This window comes from Lampetra fluviatilis, chromosome 3, assembly GCF_964198595.1.
Source record: "Lampetra fluviatilis chromosome 3, kcLamFluv1.1, whole genome shotgun sequence".
Classification (NCBI taxonomy): domain Eukaryota; kingdom Metazoa; phylum Chordata; class Hyperoartia; order Petromyzontiformes; family Petromyzontidae; genus Lampetra; species Lampetra fluviatilis.
Window position 1 is genome coordinate 8,723,857 of NC_136277.1, and position 19,974 is coordinate 8,743,830.

Genomic DNA, 19,974 nt, shown 5'->3' on the forward strand with positions numbered 1-19,974 from the left:
GGGCGCAGCCATGAACGGTGAACGGCAAGAGGCCAGGGTGGGCGTCTGATTGGTAGGACGAATGGGCTTGTGCACGGCCGCCGGCGCTGCAGCCAATCAGCGGTCCCTTTGATATGGAAACTGGGATGTGAGCGGCGATGAGAGCGCCGAATGCTGTGGCGCAAGCCGAGCAATCTGATTGGCCGAGAAGGCCCTCGGATTAGCAATGGCTTTCTTTGATGTGGGTAAACAATAAAAGTGGGACGCAGAAAGGTAAAAGGTCTCTTGCTTCTCGAGTCAGCCACCGGGGCAGTCGTCTCTTCAGGGCAGCTAATCGAACGTCCGCGAGACGAGTCGAAGAGCTGCGAAGACAGGCGCACAGGAGCGGCGAACCGTGAGTAAGGGAGAGAGAGAGAGCCGGTATCGAGCGTAATAGCAAAAGAGGTTTAAGTCACAACCGACCAGGGTACAGACCATAGAGAAATAGTGTAAGCCTGCCTTGCCGATTCCTACTGACTCAACAGTGGTTCACAGTCAGCCAGTAATAAATCGTTAATAAATAATCACAGCCTCGTGCGGTTTCGACGAGCGAGTGGATGCGCGTGGTGCTGTATGTATGTACGCTCACAGCGTGTGTGGTCGGTGCTACACGGGTGTGCACTTCATCTTGCTGCTGCGGACCCCCGCACTGCGTGTGGACTAACTCCCCTTGCGAACGCCCGTCCCACAGCCCTTTAAACCACCAGTAACGAAAACCCCCAATCGGCAACGCGGACGCGAGCAACGTCATTCGCCCTCCGACCCCTGACCCCCCGTTCAGAGCGTGTGATTGCTGCGCAGGGTTGTGTGAGGGGAGGCGTCGCGTTTGATTGGTGGAGAGGCAACGGAGTGTTTTGAGGCGGCCGGGAGCCGGCAACGAGCCATGCCCCCCTCGCGGACTCGCGGGGGTGCGACCCTGAGAGAAGAGCCGGCGAGCGGCAGCCCTTCTCCCTCAAGCAACGAGCACAGCGGCGGCAGCAGCTGTTCACACACGAGTGAGGGATCTGGAAACGGCGGACCCCATGCGGCCGGCGCCCAGCAGGGAGAGGCTTCGGGGGACAGCGGCCTCAACACTCTCACCAATGGCCTCGATCTTCTTCTTGTAGATACTCTGAAAGCATTGCTTCCTGGCGCGCACATAGCCCTTGCCCTTGCATGCTGTGGGAACAGTGATGCATTGACTCAGAACAACCTCCCGTACCTACCAGACACGCAGATCCCAATTGCAACTCTCATTTACACGTAAACACAAAAATGTACAGGGACACCTCTACTTATGAAAGAATTAGGTTCCAGAGGTCTGTTTGTGAAATTGATATATTTGTCCAAATTTACTCCTGACGATTCCAAACATGTTGTAGGGCATGTACACTTAACACGGGAAATGGCTTTATACGTTGTATAATCTCCTGTAGATGTAGATGCCACTGGTTTTTCATGTTCTGCAGATGTAGATTCCACCACCGGCATCTATTGCGTTGCGGTTAAACTTACGACTCTCGGTTCGAAACGGCAACTGGACATAAGGGTAGGTTTGTTCGTATCTCTGAAAGTTTGTAAGTCGAATGTTCGTAAGTAGAGGAGTCCTTGTATAACTAAATAGGCTCAAGCCTCCCGTAAATCACGTGACTCCTCCCCCGAGCCCCCTATGAAAACTGATGCTGCCCCATACAACATCGAGGCCCTTATGTAGTCACATCCTTCCTGTCCTCATCTTTTCTGACATATGGTCCCATTATTCTTCTTCCTCTTATTTCCAATTCGTTCTCTGCTCTCTGCCCTTTCCTGTTCCAGTTTATTTTTTCCAGACATGTCCGTGACTCTACTCCACTTCCAGTGGTGTGGCACGGGTAAGAAAAAAGTTGATAGTCTCTACCTATATTGTGAAATCATTACGATTGACTAAGCTAATATTGCTCATTCAAGGGACACCGTAATGATGGCTATGTAAGTAATAACCAATCCCATGAGAACTCGGAAGGTAAACAGAGTTGAACCTGGATGGTTGCTTGGATGGGAGAGCAAGACGCATACAACAGGTGTTATAGACCATTGTGGGTCCATGTGCTGGGCGGCGGAAGACAATGCAGCAAAATTAATTGTTGAATTGTATGTCAGTGCGCCCATGCACGTTGCTCTCCCATGCTACCATGCACTGGCCAGTGTGGTGAAGTATGGTAAATTAACCCTCATGACCCATACGGCCGTGGTAATACCCTCATCCAGCAGTAGACTGCTGGATCAGGATACATGTTCCTCAGAGTAATGATGACCGTCAGATTGCCAACGCGAGTGATGGTTGTTGTCATGGTTGTCGGCCTCCGTTGATGTCAATGATGAACACGGTGGGTATGAAAGTTAAAACCATGGCCAAGTTTATATAATCTCCCCTCACCACCACCTCTGTCCACCCAACAATATAAATGGGCACAGCACAGTAAATCGGCAGGTCTAGTGTGGTGGGGTGAAGTGTGGGCACTCCTGCCTCTCACGTACAAGACGTCTGGCCAGTGTCGACGAGGAGATCAAATTGCACTGCAGTAGAGGGGCCCTCTGGAGCTCCCTCTTGCGGAGACCTTTCTGCCAGCAGCGGTACGAGCGACCAATTGTGAGGCTACACCTCTAACTTTATGATCGTGTCAATGATAGCTTGCCCGCAAGTATGGCCGGTGATGATGACCGGCATTAGTGGCGGCGACAAGTGAAGGTATTGATGGCAACAGAGGAGGGATCGCAGCGAGTTGTTGTTACCTGTGAGCTCGTCATAGCTTTGGCGTGAGTTAATTAGGCAGTGCAAGTCCACTTCATCAAACTTGTCCCCCTCGCAGACTGCCATTGCCACGCAGAAGTGTGAAGGAACACAGTTATTGTTAGTACAAAAACAACTAAACATTTGTCGGATTTGAAATGCATACAGGAATTACAAATGGATGATGGCCCAGTTGTGAGGCAGTGCAAAGTGATTAGCAATCACAGGATAACATAAGGATCACACATCAAGTGGCTCACTTGGTCTACACCTGCCATTTAGGCTTTTTGTTTACAATATTATTTATTTATATTTTTAGCCAATGTTAATCCCGATTGTGATATTGGCGTAGCGTGTCACGAGAGGAAGAATTCCATTCAAACCTATCGTGGCCTTTCATCGTAGAGAACGGCCCATGGAAGTGAATATCATAGAGCCACCTCTGAAATCCCCTTCAATTTTGTGATATAACCCGAAGACCCACATTATGTGTGGAGGCCCTCATCAAGCAGTGGAATGGCTCTTCCCCCCCTTTCCACCGCGATTTAATTAATCTTTTCAATTCAATTCGACAGTTTGATTGAAAAATTGAATATCATTAAAATGATGGTGGAAGTAGCGACCTCTAGTGGCTGGAGGGGTCACATTAACCAATTTTACTTAACGTACATTGATAAAAAATAATTTCTTTCAAATGCGATTCCATGTGTATCGTTTGCTTAAAACATTGATATTAATTGAAGAAGTGATGCATCATCATATTCCTACCTTTAAAACACCTACGTTACAACTTTTGTTTGCAATTTGCAGGAGGCTGTGCGGCTAGAACGTCGCGACACAGTGCAGTGTGGGATTGAATGGAAGTTGACCCTATCCCTGCGCCGGGGAATTTTACAGCAGAATTCGCTGTTTTCTGTACGATAAGGCAATGAGATGGGATTTGAAAAGACACTGAAAATGTCAATTTGGAAAATATATTTAAATTCCTCTGCTGGTGTGCATCAGTGTTATCTACTTTTAATGGACACTTCAAAGGCCTGGCTTTTGAGTGATATTGATCTTGGAGGCACAGTGTTGTGTCCTAACCCTTCTCCCAAAATTGATATATAATGAATGAAAACACACCAAAGCGCAGCAAACTGCAAAACACCAGGTGTTGTTAAGTAATGAACTGGAGGAGGGCTAGGATGGCAGAATTTGCAACCTTGCTTCAAGGAAAGAAAAGGCCTGATAAACGGGCACATGTCACCCGTGCAAGGGCAGAGACAGTGGGAGAGTCAGCCAGACATAGTTAAGGCAAAAAAGCCCAACCATCTATGACCTCAGCACATGGGCAAATAATGGGGCAGTGTCGACTCGAAGGCAATGGAAGGAAGCAGAGGCGCCTTTGTCTGGATCACGGCCACAGAAGGCCGGGGGTCATCACTGATTGTGTGTTTAAGGATTCCAAGCTAATTGGAACACGTGCACACAGGGAGGAGGGAGAAATACGCCTTGTCCTCCTGCAGCTGAGGGAGCAAAAGATAAAGGAAGTGGGTCAGCTCAAGGCTGGTGCACAGGGGAGGGAGCTGATTTAAACAACCCTGCACGTCTGAACGTGAGGGGGCCTTTGTCCTGAAATTAATCACACTCCCAGAGCAGAAGGTTGGATGACCACAGTGAGACGAGAATAAGGGTGTTGTGCCTCTCTCAAGGATGCAGGCTCGGCTGAACAGCGAGGCTGCGGGGGTCACCAGAAGTTCGTGTTCACCTAGTTAAGTCAAAAAGCTCAATTATTCTGTATTGCTATTAAAGTCACGTTAAAGTCGGAATTTAACAACAGGGTAGGCTAAAGTTATTGATATGAAATGTTATTTCCATGCCTTAATACTTTATATACAACTCGACCCGAAGCATAATGGGATGAATCATCACCAGGTCGAATATAAAATACATAATAAAGAGCGATGTTAAACCCAGGGTCGGAGAGAAGGGAGATCCCGGCCGTCTTTGTATCCCCGCAGCGCGGGATAGGAGTGTGTATACGCTCGGGGAAACACCTCCACTTGAGTCAAGCACCACGATGGGAAATGACAGACCTTAGGTTACATACAGAATCATAACTGTGAAATGGTAAGGGACAAATGTTAAAACTTTTTAACCATTTCTTTGTGTGTCAGTGAGGGTCGGAGGGAGTGTGCCCCTTCCTCCAGGTGGTGCAACACGGACGATTTGTAACGTCTGTGTTTTGGTTCATGAAGAAGGCCAAACAAGAGATAATATCGCACCCAGACAGAGAGACGACCTCGAGGCAATTTGTAACACCTGATTGTTTGCTCGTGGATTTTATGGAGGGAATATGACAACGGAATATACCGTGGGTGATGCACACAAGGACACACGGACGTACGGACACACACATGGACACACCTACACACGGACAGATCCTGACACAGTAAATCAAAAGAAACCCCGCCTTGTGGGCATGTTCTAAATGGATTTTTCGGCATAAAAGAAAGGACCCTGAGCATTGGAAATCAGTTCGACCAGGAGGGTCAACTCATCAGCCGAGTTCGACCAGTGGGTCGGCTCAGGAGTTCGACCGGGAGGGTCGGCTCAGGAGTTCGACCGGGAGGGTCGACTCAGGAGCGAGCTGCGACCAGCGGGTCGGCTCGACTCATCTTCAGCTCGACCGGGAGGGTCGACTCAGGAGCGAGCTGCGACCAGCGGGTCGGCTCGACTCTTCAGCTCGTCTGGGACTCAGCCGAGTTCAGCCGGCTCTCGGGGCTCGACTCAAGCGGCTCCCCATCTCCTCTGCAGGCGGGCAAGACCCGCTTGACAGCTCAACTCGGCCTGCGTGGGTCAACCTCTGCCGAGTCGGAGGTCTCTGCTGCCGCGAGAATCGCGGTTTGGCGACGAGGCTCTGTGCTTCCCCTGGTTGACGACCCAACACTGCACGCTGCGAGTGAGCTGTGGGCGCCACCTACCGACCGGGTTCCGAATTACGACAGCGTATCAACGGACATCCGAACCAAGTTCACCACAGTGACAGGGGAGCGACTGATACGTATGACGCGCACCGCCCCCTCACCACACGACCACCAGGCGTCTGTTTGACATAAAGAACCGACTCCGAACACTGACTATTCAAGACAACTCTTACCACTCAAAAACACTCGAACCCATAAGCCATCCGGGGCCGTGAAGGCATCAACGAGACCGAGTGATGGCCATCCGTCGTTTATAAGAGTATTCGTAATTTTTATCTTTAATATTTAGGGGGCTGTACTCTTAATCGCATAAATTTCCAACAGATCCATCAATACGAATTAATTCTTGGCACCTCCTTCCGCCGAGCCACGCTCACGTGGGGAGTGGTGGCCACCAGATCCTTATCAGGTGATCTGGTCCCCAATTAGTAAACTCTGTATAAGATAACGATCTTCAATAAGGAGCACCGTCGCAGGCCCTTACTCCGAGCCATTCTGTTGTCAGATAACCTGCCGATGTATCTGTTGAGATTGGTGCCTTTAAGAATAATAAAAAAAAATTTTATTGTTTTTTTTTTATCGCCGTATAATCTTTCAAGTATCTTTCATTCATTAACGTTAAGGTTTTTCTTAGCATAGTATTTGCATGTTTTAACGACTCTCTCTCTCACTAACAACCATCGCGTTATGCGGGATCTATGTGCCGTGTCAAAGTGAAATCAGACAATCGTTGATGATGCTGTATTGATGCCGTGTTGACGTTCCGGGATTGAGAGTTCGCATACTATATCATAGTTGAGGTTGAATTAGTAATAAATTGATTAATACAGAAGTGGTTGTGTGATTCTTTCCTGAAATCTATGCATAAGATCTGCTTCTGCGTTGAGATCTGAACTTGGTGACCTTAATAAACACACTAATACATACTCAGTAAATGTTAAAGCGATAACGGGGTGAACCGGGGACCTAAAATACAAGCGAGAATGAGACGAACCTAGACAACGATGCCGAGTTAATCTAAGTTAATCTTGCATACTTACACCACACCTGCATAACTGCATACGATTAATTGCCTTATTTCGATCGATAACCCACCCTCGTCACCGAGGCGGGGTCTGGTTATCATAACGACTTGCATTATCATAATTACACCCACTCGCATAATTACTACGATTACCTCTCGAATTGGCATAATTAAATGTGCATAATTACATAAATTAACATATTTCCGGATAATTACACATTTGGCCAAATTTCATTTGATTATTATTATTTTCACTGAATATTCATAACCCACATATACAACATAATAATTTCACCCACGCACACATACAACACATCAAAATTTTCATACCCAACTTATACAACATAATGGGGGCTCGGGTCCGGGATTTCTCGCAGACAGTTTATGCATGAATTCAGGAACGAATCACTGTTGTGTTAATCAAAGTGTTGTGAACTAACGTTGCCTTGTGATTGTAAACGGGCGTAAAACAAAACAAGCAAAACGCGCTCTGAAGGGAAATACCAGAGTAGCAGAGTATAACAAAGACAGCTGGGCTGAGATTATTTGCTCGAGTTGAACTGACGCATCCTGTGATACAATTGTTTATATGTGCTCTGAAAGGGAATTCTAGAGTAACTCTTGCCACTTGAGATGATAGGATTAAGAATAATTTTTGAATGGGTGACGGGGTACGGGGAACTCGTATTAAAACGTACCGACCAATCTGTTACAAAGCAGTACAGTCAGAGAGACATATGGGAAGGGAGCTGTATCGATAACACGAACACACCTCGGGGGAAACTAATTGACTGGATAAAATGTAACAAAGGCGAACACGATGCAAAAACTACAGGAAAGGCAGGACAGGACTCATTCCTTTTCACACAGGCATACAGACAGGGATTGTGGAATAAAGGAAAATTTGGAAAGGAAACGGGAGAGAAATCGTCTCTAATAAACGAGGAAAAATGTCCCCACACCATCGTAAGGGAGGAGAAATCAGGGCTCGCGACACCAGCGAAACTCACAGACGTGGATCCACAGAATAAATATGGAAGTAACATTAAATCACCCTCTTGGATACAAGGACAGAGTCAAGGGACTGATCGGAAAAAAATTATGAATATCGAACAAAAAATCCTTGACAAACAGGAACCCTCACAATTCGAGAGAAGGAAGGGAGAGATACATATGCAAACAAAAACATGTGAGACTGACAACTTCACAGATAGATGGAGGCAAAATGTTAAAGTAAAGTCGACAGGACGTGCGCCACTAAGGGCAGAGGCAAAAACTGAAGGGAAATGGCAACACGAGCGACACGGCATTGGGCGCGCACACAGAAAATGCTCACCGATTAATCACGCCCGACACAGAACAGATAAAAGTGACAGATTGCCTGATGATAACTTGTTTGATGATGACGCTGACGGCGATCAACTTTCGGAATACTTATTCAACAGTAAAACCCTTAAATTGATGGACAAGGCTCTAGTCAGAATTCCCGATTTTGACCCCCACAATAAGACTATGGATATCCACACACATATCGCCACAGTGGAAGAGGAGGCAATGATTAGAGGGTTGATGAGACGGGATGAAAAGGCGAGTTTGTTGAAACGAAGCTTAAATAAAGATTCTATCCCGTGGGTAAAGTCACTACCACACAAGGTTAGAAATGATTTTAAACAACTGAGCCTGGCAGTGATTCGGAAGTTTGGAGAATATTCGACACTCACTGAGGGGTTTTATGCTGTAAAATCGATGACCCAGGGCATGGACCAAGATCCACGTGACTACCTCGTGCAATTTAAAAGAGCGTATTACGCAGGCGATGTGAATCAATACCACGAAGGAGATAAAATGTTCAAAATTATGTTTTTTGAATCCTTGAGCCCAGAGATTACAGAAAGGGTGAGAATGGTTTTGAATCCAGAAACCGCATCCTTACGCTGCATAGAGAGCAAGGCGTACATGGCATGGTTATACAGAGCTAAGAATCATAATTCGGATCCAGAACACAGGGAGAGGGATAAAGAACCCAGCTTCTCAGAGAGGAATAAAAATCACCGAGCAGTCCCACAATGCAGGACGGAGCAAACACGCACGCACACATGGCAAAATAACCCAGAGAGAGGTTGGCACGAGAATGAGAGCGGCACAAAGCCGAACATTCAGAGGAATCGCAGGAGGGGGAGGTTCAGAACAGAACCATACCAACACCCCATGCCACGACACACACGAGGCCAAAGTTGCACACTAAGATGGCGAGATAACCATCCAGCGGGAAGGTACACAGACTGCGGAGGTATGGATGCGAACATGCAGGAGAATCTTAGGAGGGAGAGGTTCAGAGCAGAACCATATCAACACCCCATCCCACGACACACGCAAGGTTCAAATTACGCACAGAGATGGCAAGATAACCACCTAGCGGGAAGGTGTTACACAGACCGCGGAGGTATGGATGCGAACATTCAGAGGAATCGCAGGATGGGAGGTCAAACACAATCGATCCAATTCCGACCAATTCCTCCACCGGCTATACCAGGAGGGAATAGAGGAATAACACAGAATGCGGTCCAAAGACATGATAAACAACCCACAGTGAGCGCGAGCGAGCGGCCAACACGCGCCCCACCCGCCGAGGTATTAAACCCGAAGCTCAATGAGAAATACAGGGCGGGCAAAAACGTGGACAGGGCTCCCGTAAATGACGCGCGGATCGAATACAAGGACAGGGTTGCATTGAAGCGTGATCGGACAGTACAAAAACCGACAGCAGGGACACGCCCTGAGGAGCGCAGGCATGAGCCTTTGAATGGAAAATATCCAAGGGAAACCAAAATTTACGTGGATCGGAGTGCTAAAATGGAGACGAATGTCCATGACGTATCGGGAATGGTGTTGAAATCCAACACACTCGTAAAAACAAAGAGGGCAACATTACGAGGGACAGAATTAAATCGACACACTGACTCGGCAAATGTGCATGTAATCGCAGAGAGAGCGAATGCCAGTGATGACGGAGTACAGAAGTTGGTTGTGTGCGCGAATTCTGATTATGTGCAGCACAATTTTACACCACACACTCCCACGACGCGAGAGAGTGAGAGGGGAAATTACAAAAACGAACCGGAAAACCGTGATCGAATGATCAAAGTGATAAGTGGTAAACCAGACACTCGGAACTTGGTAAAAAGATTGCAAGGATGTAACAGGAGGAAATTAACGCAAAAATGCGTTCGAAACCGCTACCTAGCATTTCCCAGGATTTAACAAAAACAAAAAAATTAATATCCGTCGGAGTTATGAGGGATGAGAACCATGTAACTGGTGATATCGATGTTAGAGTTTTGTTGCATTTTCCTTGCTTATTTCAAATGTAACCTTGTTAAGATTGTGATTCATATGCGTGCGCTTTGGAAGGAATGCGTTATGGATTAGTACCGATGTTTAACGTTGTGTTTTATTTCTTTTGCTTATTTCAAATGTAACCATGTTACGATTGTGATACATATGCGTGCGTCGTAAGAAATAACCGCCGAGAGTGAGGGCGGCTTATAGATTCATAACACAAAAAAGGGCATTTACTCGGTTTGGAAATTCGCCAGTGGCCAAATCGACCCCTGATAATTTTCAAACGGGCGGATTGTTGTGTCTATCTTTTTTTAATTAAGAACAATTCAAAAAAATATAATAATTTTTTTAATCTATATATATACCTTTTTTTTAAATTAATTAATGAAAACAACTCACTTCTCCTCACAAGAACACCAGGAATCCATGAAACATGGAGGGCGGTTAAAATGTTGAGAGTTCGGTCACAAAGAGGTCATGGACATCCAAATGGACAAAAGATGTATGGTCTAGCCTCCCAAGACATCTGGAGATATACAGATAAGGGCAGAATAAATAACGGTTGAAACTTCGCGTTTTCTTAACGTTTTCCTTACCGGAAAGTAGAAACTTAACATAGATAATTAACCAACAAACAATAATTTTATTATTAGTAATTCCCTTATATTAACCGCATACATATTATTTAGAAGTATATGTTTCCTATCTACACGACCTTCCGAAAAACTAAAGAGTACGAATTCCAGAAAGCTTAAGTGCATAGTACACTTAACCTTAGGACATAAAAAATTAACTCAGAATAAAACACCAATCTCTGGGGAACTAAACTAATGGGCTTATCACACTACAATAATGTGTAACATGTTTTCCAGGAAATGGCAGCCCTCCTGCTCACGCTCCTGCTAACGTACCTTGCCAAGCTAGAAGGGAGCCAAGGCCTGATGATGCCACCCAAGAATAACCGTAGAAATTATCTTTTTAACGATATCTCCTATAACACGTAGTCAATAGAGTGATTTCTCCCTCCCTTATCGTTTTACCTTACTTTAGAATATATTTTTTTCTTCTCTCTTGTCACATATAACCATGTTAAGTTGTGACACGTACGCGCGCGTTGTAAGGAAATAGCAGCAAAACTTGAGGACAATCGATGGTTCATGATGGAAGAAGGGTATACATATTTTTTTTAAAAATAACCCGTGGCCATTTGACCACTGGTCATTTTTAAAAGGGCGGAATGTTGTGTCCTAACCCTTCTCCCAAAATTGATATATAATGAATGAAAACACACCAAAGCACAGCAAACTGCAAAACACCAGGTGTTGTTAAGTAATGAACTGGAGGAGGGCTAGGATGGCAGAATTTGCAACCTTGCTTCAAGGAAAGATAAGGCCTGATAAACGGGCACATGTCACCCGTGCAAGGGCAGAGACAGTGGGAGAGTCAGCCAGACATAGTTAAGGCAAAAAAGCCCAACCATCTATGACCTCAGCACATGGGCGAATAATGGGGCAGTGTCGACTCGAAGGCAATGGAAGGAAGCAGAGGCGCCTTTGTCTGGATCACGGCCACAGAAGGCCGGGGGTCATCACTGATTGTGTGTTTAAGGATTCCAAGCTAATTGGAACACGTGCACACAGGGAGGAGGGAGAAATACACCTTGTCCTCCTGCAGCTGAGGGAGCAAAAGATAAAGGAAGTGGGTCAGCTCAAGGCTGGTGCACAGGGGAGGGAGCTGATTTAAACAACCCTGCACGTCTGAACGTGAGGGGGCCTTTGTCCTGAAATTAATCACACTCCCAGAGCAGAAGGTTGGATGACCACAGTGAGACGAGAATAAGGGTGTTGTGCCTCTCTCAAGGATGCAGGCTCGGCTGAACAGCGAGGCTGCGGGGGTCACCAGAAGTTCGTGTTCGCCTAGTTAAGTCAAAAAGCTCAATTCTGTATTGCTATTAAAGTCACGTTAAAGTCGGAATTTAACAACAGGGTAGGCTAAAGTTATTGATATGAAATGTTATTTCCATGCCTTAATACTTTATATACAACTCGACCCGAAGCATAACGGGATGAATCACCACCAGGTCGAATATAAAATACATAATAAAGAGCGATGTTAAACCCAGGGTCGGAGAGAAGGGAGATCCCGGCCGTCTTTGTATCCCCGCAGCGCGGGATAGGAGTGTGTATACGCTCGGGGAAACACCTCCACTTGAGTCAAGCACCACGATGGGAAATGACAGACCTTAGGTTACATACAGAATCATAACTGTGAAATGGTAAGGGACAAATGTTAAAACTTTTTAACCATTTCTTTGTGCGTCAGTTAGGGTCGGAGGGAGTGTGCCCCTTCCTCCAGGTGGTGCAACACGGACGATTTGTAACGTCTGTGTTTTGGTTCATGAAGAAGGCCAAACAAGAGATAATATCGCACCCAGACAGAGAGACGACCTCGAGGCAATTTGTAACACCTGATTGTTTGCTCGTGGATTTTATGGAGGGAATATGACAACGGAATATACCGTGGGTGATGCACACAAGGACACACGGACGTACGGACACACACATGGACACACCTACACACGGACAGATCCTGACACAGTAAATCAAAAGAAACCCCGCCTTGTGGGCAGGGTCTAAAGGGATTTTTCGGCATAAAAGAAAGGACCCTGAGCATTGGAAATCAGTTCGACCAGGAGGGTCAACTCATCAGCCGAGTTCGACCAGTGGGTCGGCTCAGGAGTTCGACCGGGAGGGTCGGCTCAGGAGTTCGACCGGGAGGGTCGACTCAGGAGCGAGCTGCGACCAGCGGGTCGGCTCGACTCATCTTCAGCTCGACCGGGAGGGTCGACTCAGGAGCGAGCTGCGACCAGCGGGTCGGCTCGACTCTTCAGCTCGTCTGGGACTCAGCCGAGTTCAGCCGGCTCTCGGGGCTCGACTCAAGCGGCTCCCCATCTCCTCTGCAGGCGGGCAAGACCCGCTTGACAGCTCAACTCGGCCTGCGTGGGTCAACCTCTGCCGAGTCGGAGGTCTCTGCTGCCGTGAGAATCGCGGTTTGGCGACGAGGCTCTGTGCTTCCCCTGGTTGACGACCCAACACTGCACGCTGCGAGTGAGCTGTGGGCGCCACCTACCGACCGGGTTCCGAATTACGACAGCGTATTAACGGACATCCGAACCAAGTTCACCACAGTGACAGGGGAGCGACTGATACGTATGACGCGCACCGCCCCCTCACCACACGACCACCAGGCGTCTGTTTGACATAAAGAACCGACTCCGAACACTGACTATTCAAGACAACTCTTACCACTCAAAAACAGTCGAACCCATAAGCCATCCGGGGCCGTGAAGGCATCAACGAGACCGAGTGATGGCCATCCGTCGTTTATAAGAGTATTCGTAATTTTTATCTTTAATATTTAGGGGGCTGTACTCTTAATCGCATAAATTTCCAACAGATCCATCAATACGAATTAATTCTTGGCACCTCCTTCCACCGAGCCACGCTCACGTGGGGAGTGGTGGCCACCAGATCCTTATCAGGTGATCTGGTCCCCAATTAGTAAACTCTGTATAAGATAACGATCTTCAATAAGGAGCACCGTCGCAGGCCCTTACTCCGAGCCATTCTGTTTTCAGATAACCTGCCGATGTATCTGTTGAGATTGGTGCCTTTAAGAATAATAATTTTTTTTTATTGTTTTTTTTTTATCGCCGTATAATCTTTCAAGTATCTTTCATTCATTTACGTTAAGGTTTTTCTTAGCATAGTATTTGCATGTTTTAACGACTCTCTCTCTCACTAACAACCATCGCGTTATGCGGGATCTATGTGCCGTGTCAAAGTGAAATCAGACAATCGTTGATGATGCTGTATTGATGCCGTGTTGACGTTCCGGGATTGAGAGTTCGCATACTATATCATAGTTGAGGTTGAATTAGTAATAAATTGATTAATACAGAAGTGGTTGTGTGATTCTTTCCTGAAATCTATGCATAAGATCTGCTTCTGCGTTGAGATCTGAACTTGGTGACCTTAATAAACACACTAATACATACTCAGTAAATGTTAAAGCGATAACTGGGTGAACCGGGGACCTAAAATACAAGCGAGAATGAGACGAACCTAGACAACGATGCCGAGTTAATCTAAGTTAATCTTGCATACTTACACCACACCTGCATAACTGCTTACGATTAATTGCCTTATTTCGATCGATAACCCACCCTCGTCACCGAGGCGGGGTCTGGTTATCATAACGACTTGCATTATCATAATTACACCCACTCGCATAATTACTACGATTACCTCTCGAATTGGCATAATTAAATGTGCATAATTACATAAATTAACATATTTCCGGATAATTACACATTTGGCCAAATTTCATTTGATTATTATTATTTTCACTGAATATTCATAACCCACATATACAACATAATAATTTCACCCACGCACGCATACAACACATCAAAATTTTCATACCCAACATATACAACAACAGTCATTCAGGCCCGTAAAATATTGTGCGTGTTACAAATTGCATAATTATCATTATTAAGGGTAGGCCTAACAGTAAAAGAGCATCATGAGGCTTCCTTTGCCAGTACGAAAATGTAAAAATAGGGTTTCCCGCTTTTTTCCTCAACAAAACTGAAACCTTTTTACGAGGAATCATGTCAGCATTAACCACAATATACTTGCGGTCAAAATGCAAACAAATGAAAGTAAAAGAGCACTGGTTTGTTTTTGAAGTTGTGTCTTCTTCCTTCAAGTTTCCTTTATTCCCACTCAAATATGAGATGCATGCGGTGCCGGGACGTGCGGTGCCGGAGGAAAGTAAGCTCACGCTTACTTTCCTCCGGTGTCAGGTACTTGTTGAGCGGCTTCTCGCATTTTGTCTTCACGCTGATGCACTCTTTGAACTGGCAGACTGGTCACACGGAGAGGGCAGAAACGTACCATCATAAGGACAACGTAAACCCCCACGCACAAACGCATCAGAAGGCCCGGCGTAAACGCAAGCATCGTAAACTCATCGGCTCTGTGTCAAGCTTTTGACAACGATGAGGACATTTAAACTGTGGTGGCATAGGGGGTGGTGGTGCAGGGCGTGGTGCCACAGGTGGCACAGGTTGTGGGAGGAGAGTGTGGTGCTACAGGGAGTGGAGGTGCAGGTGGTTAGTGCCTGGTGTGGTGGAAGATTGTGTGGTGGCGCACGGTATGGTGTTGTTCAAAAAACTGCATTGGGTGCCTAAAAAAGATCCCCAGCACATGGAGTGAAAGTTTAGACACAAATGATATCGCCAGTAATGTACGTTTGCAATTCACAATGTGCGTATAGCTCAAGGCTTCACAAAGCCTGCAGTGGTTTATCAGTAGGGGACGATGTTGCTACATTTCACAGATTTTTGCAATTTGCAAGTACAGTCGACCCTTCCACATCGCGAGGGTTAGGGGCGCAGGCTCCCTGCGATCTGGAAAAAACGCGTACATTGTTTTGGTCCTGTTGGTGAGCGAAGCGAGCACCTCCAGCCGGGGGGTTCGGGGGGGGGGGGTGCTGTGAGCCTTTGCATGTCGTCTGCTGGCTTTCGTGTTCTTTTCGAAAACTTTAACTTTTTACAAAATGTAACTTTAAAACGATTGTGTATATTTATGGTATTAAAAGATACAATACATTAATATTATATAGTACTGTACATATATTATATGCATTTATGAGTTACTAAACTTTTTGCGTGTCATCTGCGGCAATCGAAAAACTCCCAAAAACTCCCCAACAAATCCCATTTTATTTCTTATGCCGACCCCGCGATATATCGAAATCGCGATGGGCAAAGTCGCGATGCAGAAGGGTCGACTGTACAGTCTGTTCTCCTTTAATGTGTTTTCATAACGGGAATTGGATATAATGCGATGAATTTATGAGGGAACACTTTTTATAACGCGGATGCGAATTGGATATAACGCAATTGAATCAACAGAACTTACACTACTATGTCGCTAGTAGGAATAAGCGGTTGTACGGCTGCCTCGGTGGAGCATCACACAAGCCGGGATGCTTCTAAATCCTACCCACTCGCCTCAGTATTTGTTCAGCCTGCATATGAAACTCACGTCTAATCCCAGACTGTGCATTCATTCCATTATTATATATTATTTATTATAACGCGATTTTTTTCAGAACGTGGTGTTCTTCAGGAACGCAACTACCACGTTATAGGAGAACAGGCTGGAGTTTGTTTAATCTTGTCAAATTTGGGTTGTAATGGCAGCACATATGGCCCAGCCACTACCCTGTTTGGAATGGCATCATGGGATATTTGACATCCACTGTGAAGCCGACGGCATGCATGTTTAATATTAGCAGCAGTATTCACCAGGGTAGCCGTGCGACTCGATCTGCAAACCCTCCGCAACAAGCGGTGATTATGCTAAACACCTGGTACAACTCGAAAACGCATCAAAGAGTTGAAAGGAATGCCTTTGTTTAAAATGTGTGAATGCATGCACGTGTGCATAGTCTCAATCTGGATCCTCATGTGTACGATTCAAAGTTACCAGTCGCATTTCCTTTGTCGGCACATTCCGTTGTCACCTTGAGGCAGCCAGTGTACTTGCAATCTGGTGAGAAATTCACAATTGCACCCTCGAGGTGACTTAAGACTGGTAAATAAAAAATAAAAAAACAGTAAAGGTCAAGGGTTAAAGATGCACATCTGATATGCCTTATTAGTTATTACACTTTTGGCAGAAGGTCCTCCGACTACAGGATATCATGCCTACTCTTCCATGCTGGCCAGATATCTTGGAATAGGTGGAAGCACCCACACTTTACCCCACAACACGCAATCTGCCAATCAACTAATTGTACTGGTGGCTATAGGCATCTTGCTCACTCTTCTTCTGGTGGGAGGGAATCCACTAGAGGCTATCTTGGCCTACTCCTCCATGCTAGACAGACGTGTTGGAATAGGTGGGAGTACCCGCACTTTATCCCACAACACGAAAGCTGCAGATTTACAATCTGCCGACCAACCGTGTTGGTCGACAGAGGAGGAGGGATTTAAGAAACTCGCCCTTCATTCAACTGCCACGCTGGACGATCGAACCAAGTAGCTCCCAAGCTCTGCATTGCAAGTTCAGCGTACTAAACCGTTAAGCTAAAGCAGCGTCAGATATATATCATTAAGATAAACATTCCAGCAGCAGAAGCAAATCTGCGAGAAAATGTGTGTTGAACAGGATTGGAACGCAATTTTGTTATAATCAACATTAGTGTATTTAATTATTTAGTAAATAAACATTAATAACCCAGACATACCACAAATAAAAGGCAAATCATTATAATTACAAAAAAACATTTTAACTATCTTAATAGCCAATAACAGATATATATTTGATCAAATACCATTTAAGAAAGCATAGGTCATTGTGTAGCAAAGAAAATAATACAACAGTTGTGTATCAGATATTGTCAATCCATTGCTGGATGAAGGCCTCTCGACACCACGGCCCACTGATGCCAGATGCCGCTTTTCTCCTGCACATGACCTAATTCCATTACCTCATCTCCACAGTGGTAATCCTCTGCTCTTGTTAACCTCTGATGAATCATTTCGATTATGATCCACCTTCAGTAATTGCCTTAGGCATGAATGTAGAACTTCTTTCGGACCTTTCATTTAATACCAACAAATTTTCAAACTTGTTGTGTATCACTTCTGCTCTGCACATATTTTATCTTGAGCCCAACTTTGCAGCCGTTTTTTGTGTGAAGTGATTAAATAATTATATTACAAGGCAGCTATAATTCATTACAAATAAAAAACTAAAATTGCAAGATTTTGAATTACAATAGTTTTATATTAGAATTATAGATATATGAATGCATGCAATGAGCCGCTGTAAAAAAAATCCTCACGGGAATAATGAATCATGGTTTTTCCAAAAAAACTATATTGGTTGCACAGTACTGCCTAACGGTTAGAATCCACATGGCTTCTCCAATTGATGACCATATTTGCACAAGACTACAGTGGCACAATCCTGTACACCCAACACTTTGAGGTGAGGGTTAGTGGATCACACACAATTCCCTATCAGTGGGTATTGAGTTGACCATCTCCTGGCTTCCCAGGGTATGGCAGTAAAGTAAGTGGATTAATCTTATTTTCTTCCACCTGTATGGGGATTGAGCGTTACCCTGCCCTCGCACACGTGGATTTTCTCTGGATACTGTGGTTTCTTCCCACATCCCAATACTGTATAGGGCCACAGAGCTTGGGCAATTGTTGGCAACGGTTATGGCTGCTTTCCTGTTTGTGGCTTTCCACACAATTAATTGTTGTCTCTCACTCTCTGAGGCTCGAATGAAAACTGTGCATTACAAATTCAAATGTCTTATTAACTGGTTTATATTTTAATTGACGAATGGCAATTGTTATTAATAATTACCCAGAAAAGCCTGACTTAGTTTCAAGACTCCTTTGTCAGGTGGCTTCCAAATTGAGTTTAGCCTGTGAGAGAATACTGGTGTGCCCAGAGAAAACCCACACTTATGAGGCGGGTTACCCTGAAAGATCTGCAGAGAAGGATTTATTGAAAAGACTCAATCCAGTAAAGGGACGGAATGTATTTTTTTGACATCTGCATACCCTTATAGCCCAAGCCTGCAACACCTGGTATACACTGGTGGTCACCCATTCGAGCCCTAACCAGGATTCTTAACCCTCCTTGTCTACTAGCCCATCCAATGTATATAGTAGAAATTAACAATTCATTAAGATGATTATGATTATGAACGATTTATGGCCTTCGGCCAGGAATGTAACAAAGAAAATTGCACACGAACGACACATTCACGCAAGCACCCGATGCTCCGTTTAGAAGTTTTAAAATGAAACATATTTTGAATTGTATTATGTTTTGAACTAGATAATTGTATTTCTTCATTAAAAGCTTATATCACTTTACATCTGGAATACTTAATTGAAAACGACATTTCGTGTTAATTTCCTCTCGTCGTTAAGTAGATTGCCTTGCTGGGGGTTTGGTTCGATGCGGACTTTCACCCGCCCCTCTATAGCCCCGTTAAGTGTTGGTTGGCTGCTTGGTCCCGGTCACGTGACGCACTTCAACCAATCCATGCTGCGTTAGTCACAGAATGACAGAATAACATAATGACAGACCTGAGTGTTTATATATATTGATAATAGTTAGCCTGTAGCCGCATCTGCCTCAATACATGTTTGCTGCCTGCTGCACTTACTTGATTATTTGCTTCAATTTCCCTTACATCAACAGCAAAGTTCACGGATGAAGCATTTTTCCTCGGCATGTGGAATTTGGGGTTCCCTCCTCCCCCCACCTCTTCTTTAGGCCCCACCTCATCCTATTTAGGCCACCACTCATTTCTCTTTAGGCCCCAAATACCAATACCCTACTATTCACCACTAAGTGACGGTGACGTCACCACAGCACCTGTGCCAGGCCAGGTGCACTTTGAGGCCACGTGAAGTGTTGAAGGTTCACTGACAGGTCACGGGACAAAACCAGGTGCTATGGGTTGGCTGAGATGATTGGCAGATGCACCAACTGTACCTCCCATTGTGTTAACCTTTTGTATTTTATCTGCCCGACGCGCCACACATTGTTGTGAGCGTTGCTTCTCTGCCCCACACCCTTCTTAAGACTTGCTCCTTATTATTCATCTCCCACCCCTTTAAATTTAGACCCCGTCTCTTTTATCTTGAGGCCCTCCTCACAGCTTCCTTTTCGGTCCCATCCCCTCCTCTGTAGCCCCCCCCCCCCCCCCCCTCTTCATCTTTAGGCACTGTTTTTTTACTGGACGCGGATTTGGGTTTGTTTGTT

General features: G+C 45.4%; 1 protein-coding gene across 1 annotated transcript in view; it reads right to left on the bottom strand.

Annotated features, from left to right (window-relative positions):
* Positions 1–987: 987 nt before the first annotated feature.
* LOC144948194 (uncharacterized) overlaps positions 988–19,974 on the bottom strand; it is a 46,186-nt gene continuing 27,199 nt past the window's right edge. The window contains exons 3-5 of the mRNA XM_078877628.1: positions 14,957–15,034; positions 2,770–2,847; positions 988–1,176 (exon numbers count right to left, since the gene is read on the bottom strand). Coding sequence (XP_078733754.1) covers positions 1,004–1,176; positions 2,770–2,847; positions 14,957–15,034 — 329 coding nt within the window. The 3' untranslated portion in view covers positions 988–1,003. The remainder of the gene's footprint in view (positions 1,177–2,769; positions 2,848–14,956; positions 15,035–19,974) is intronic.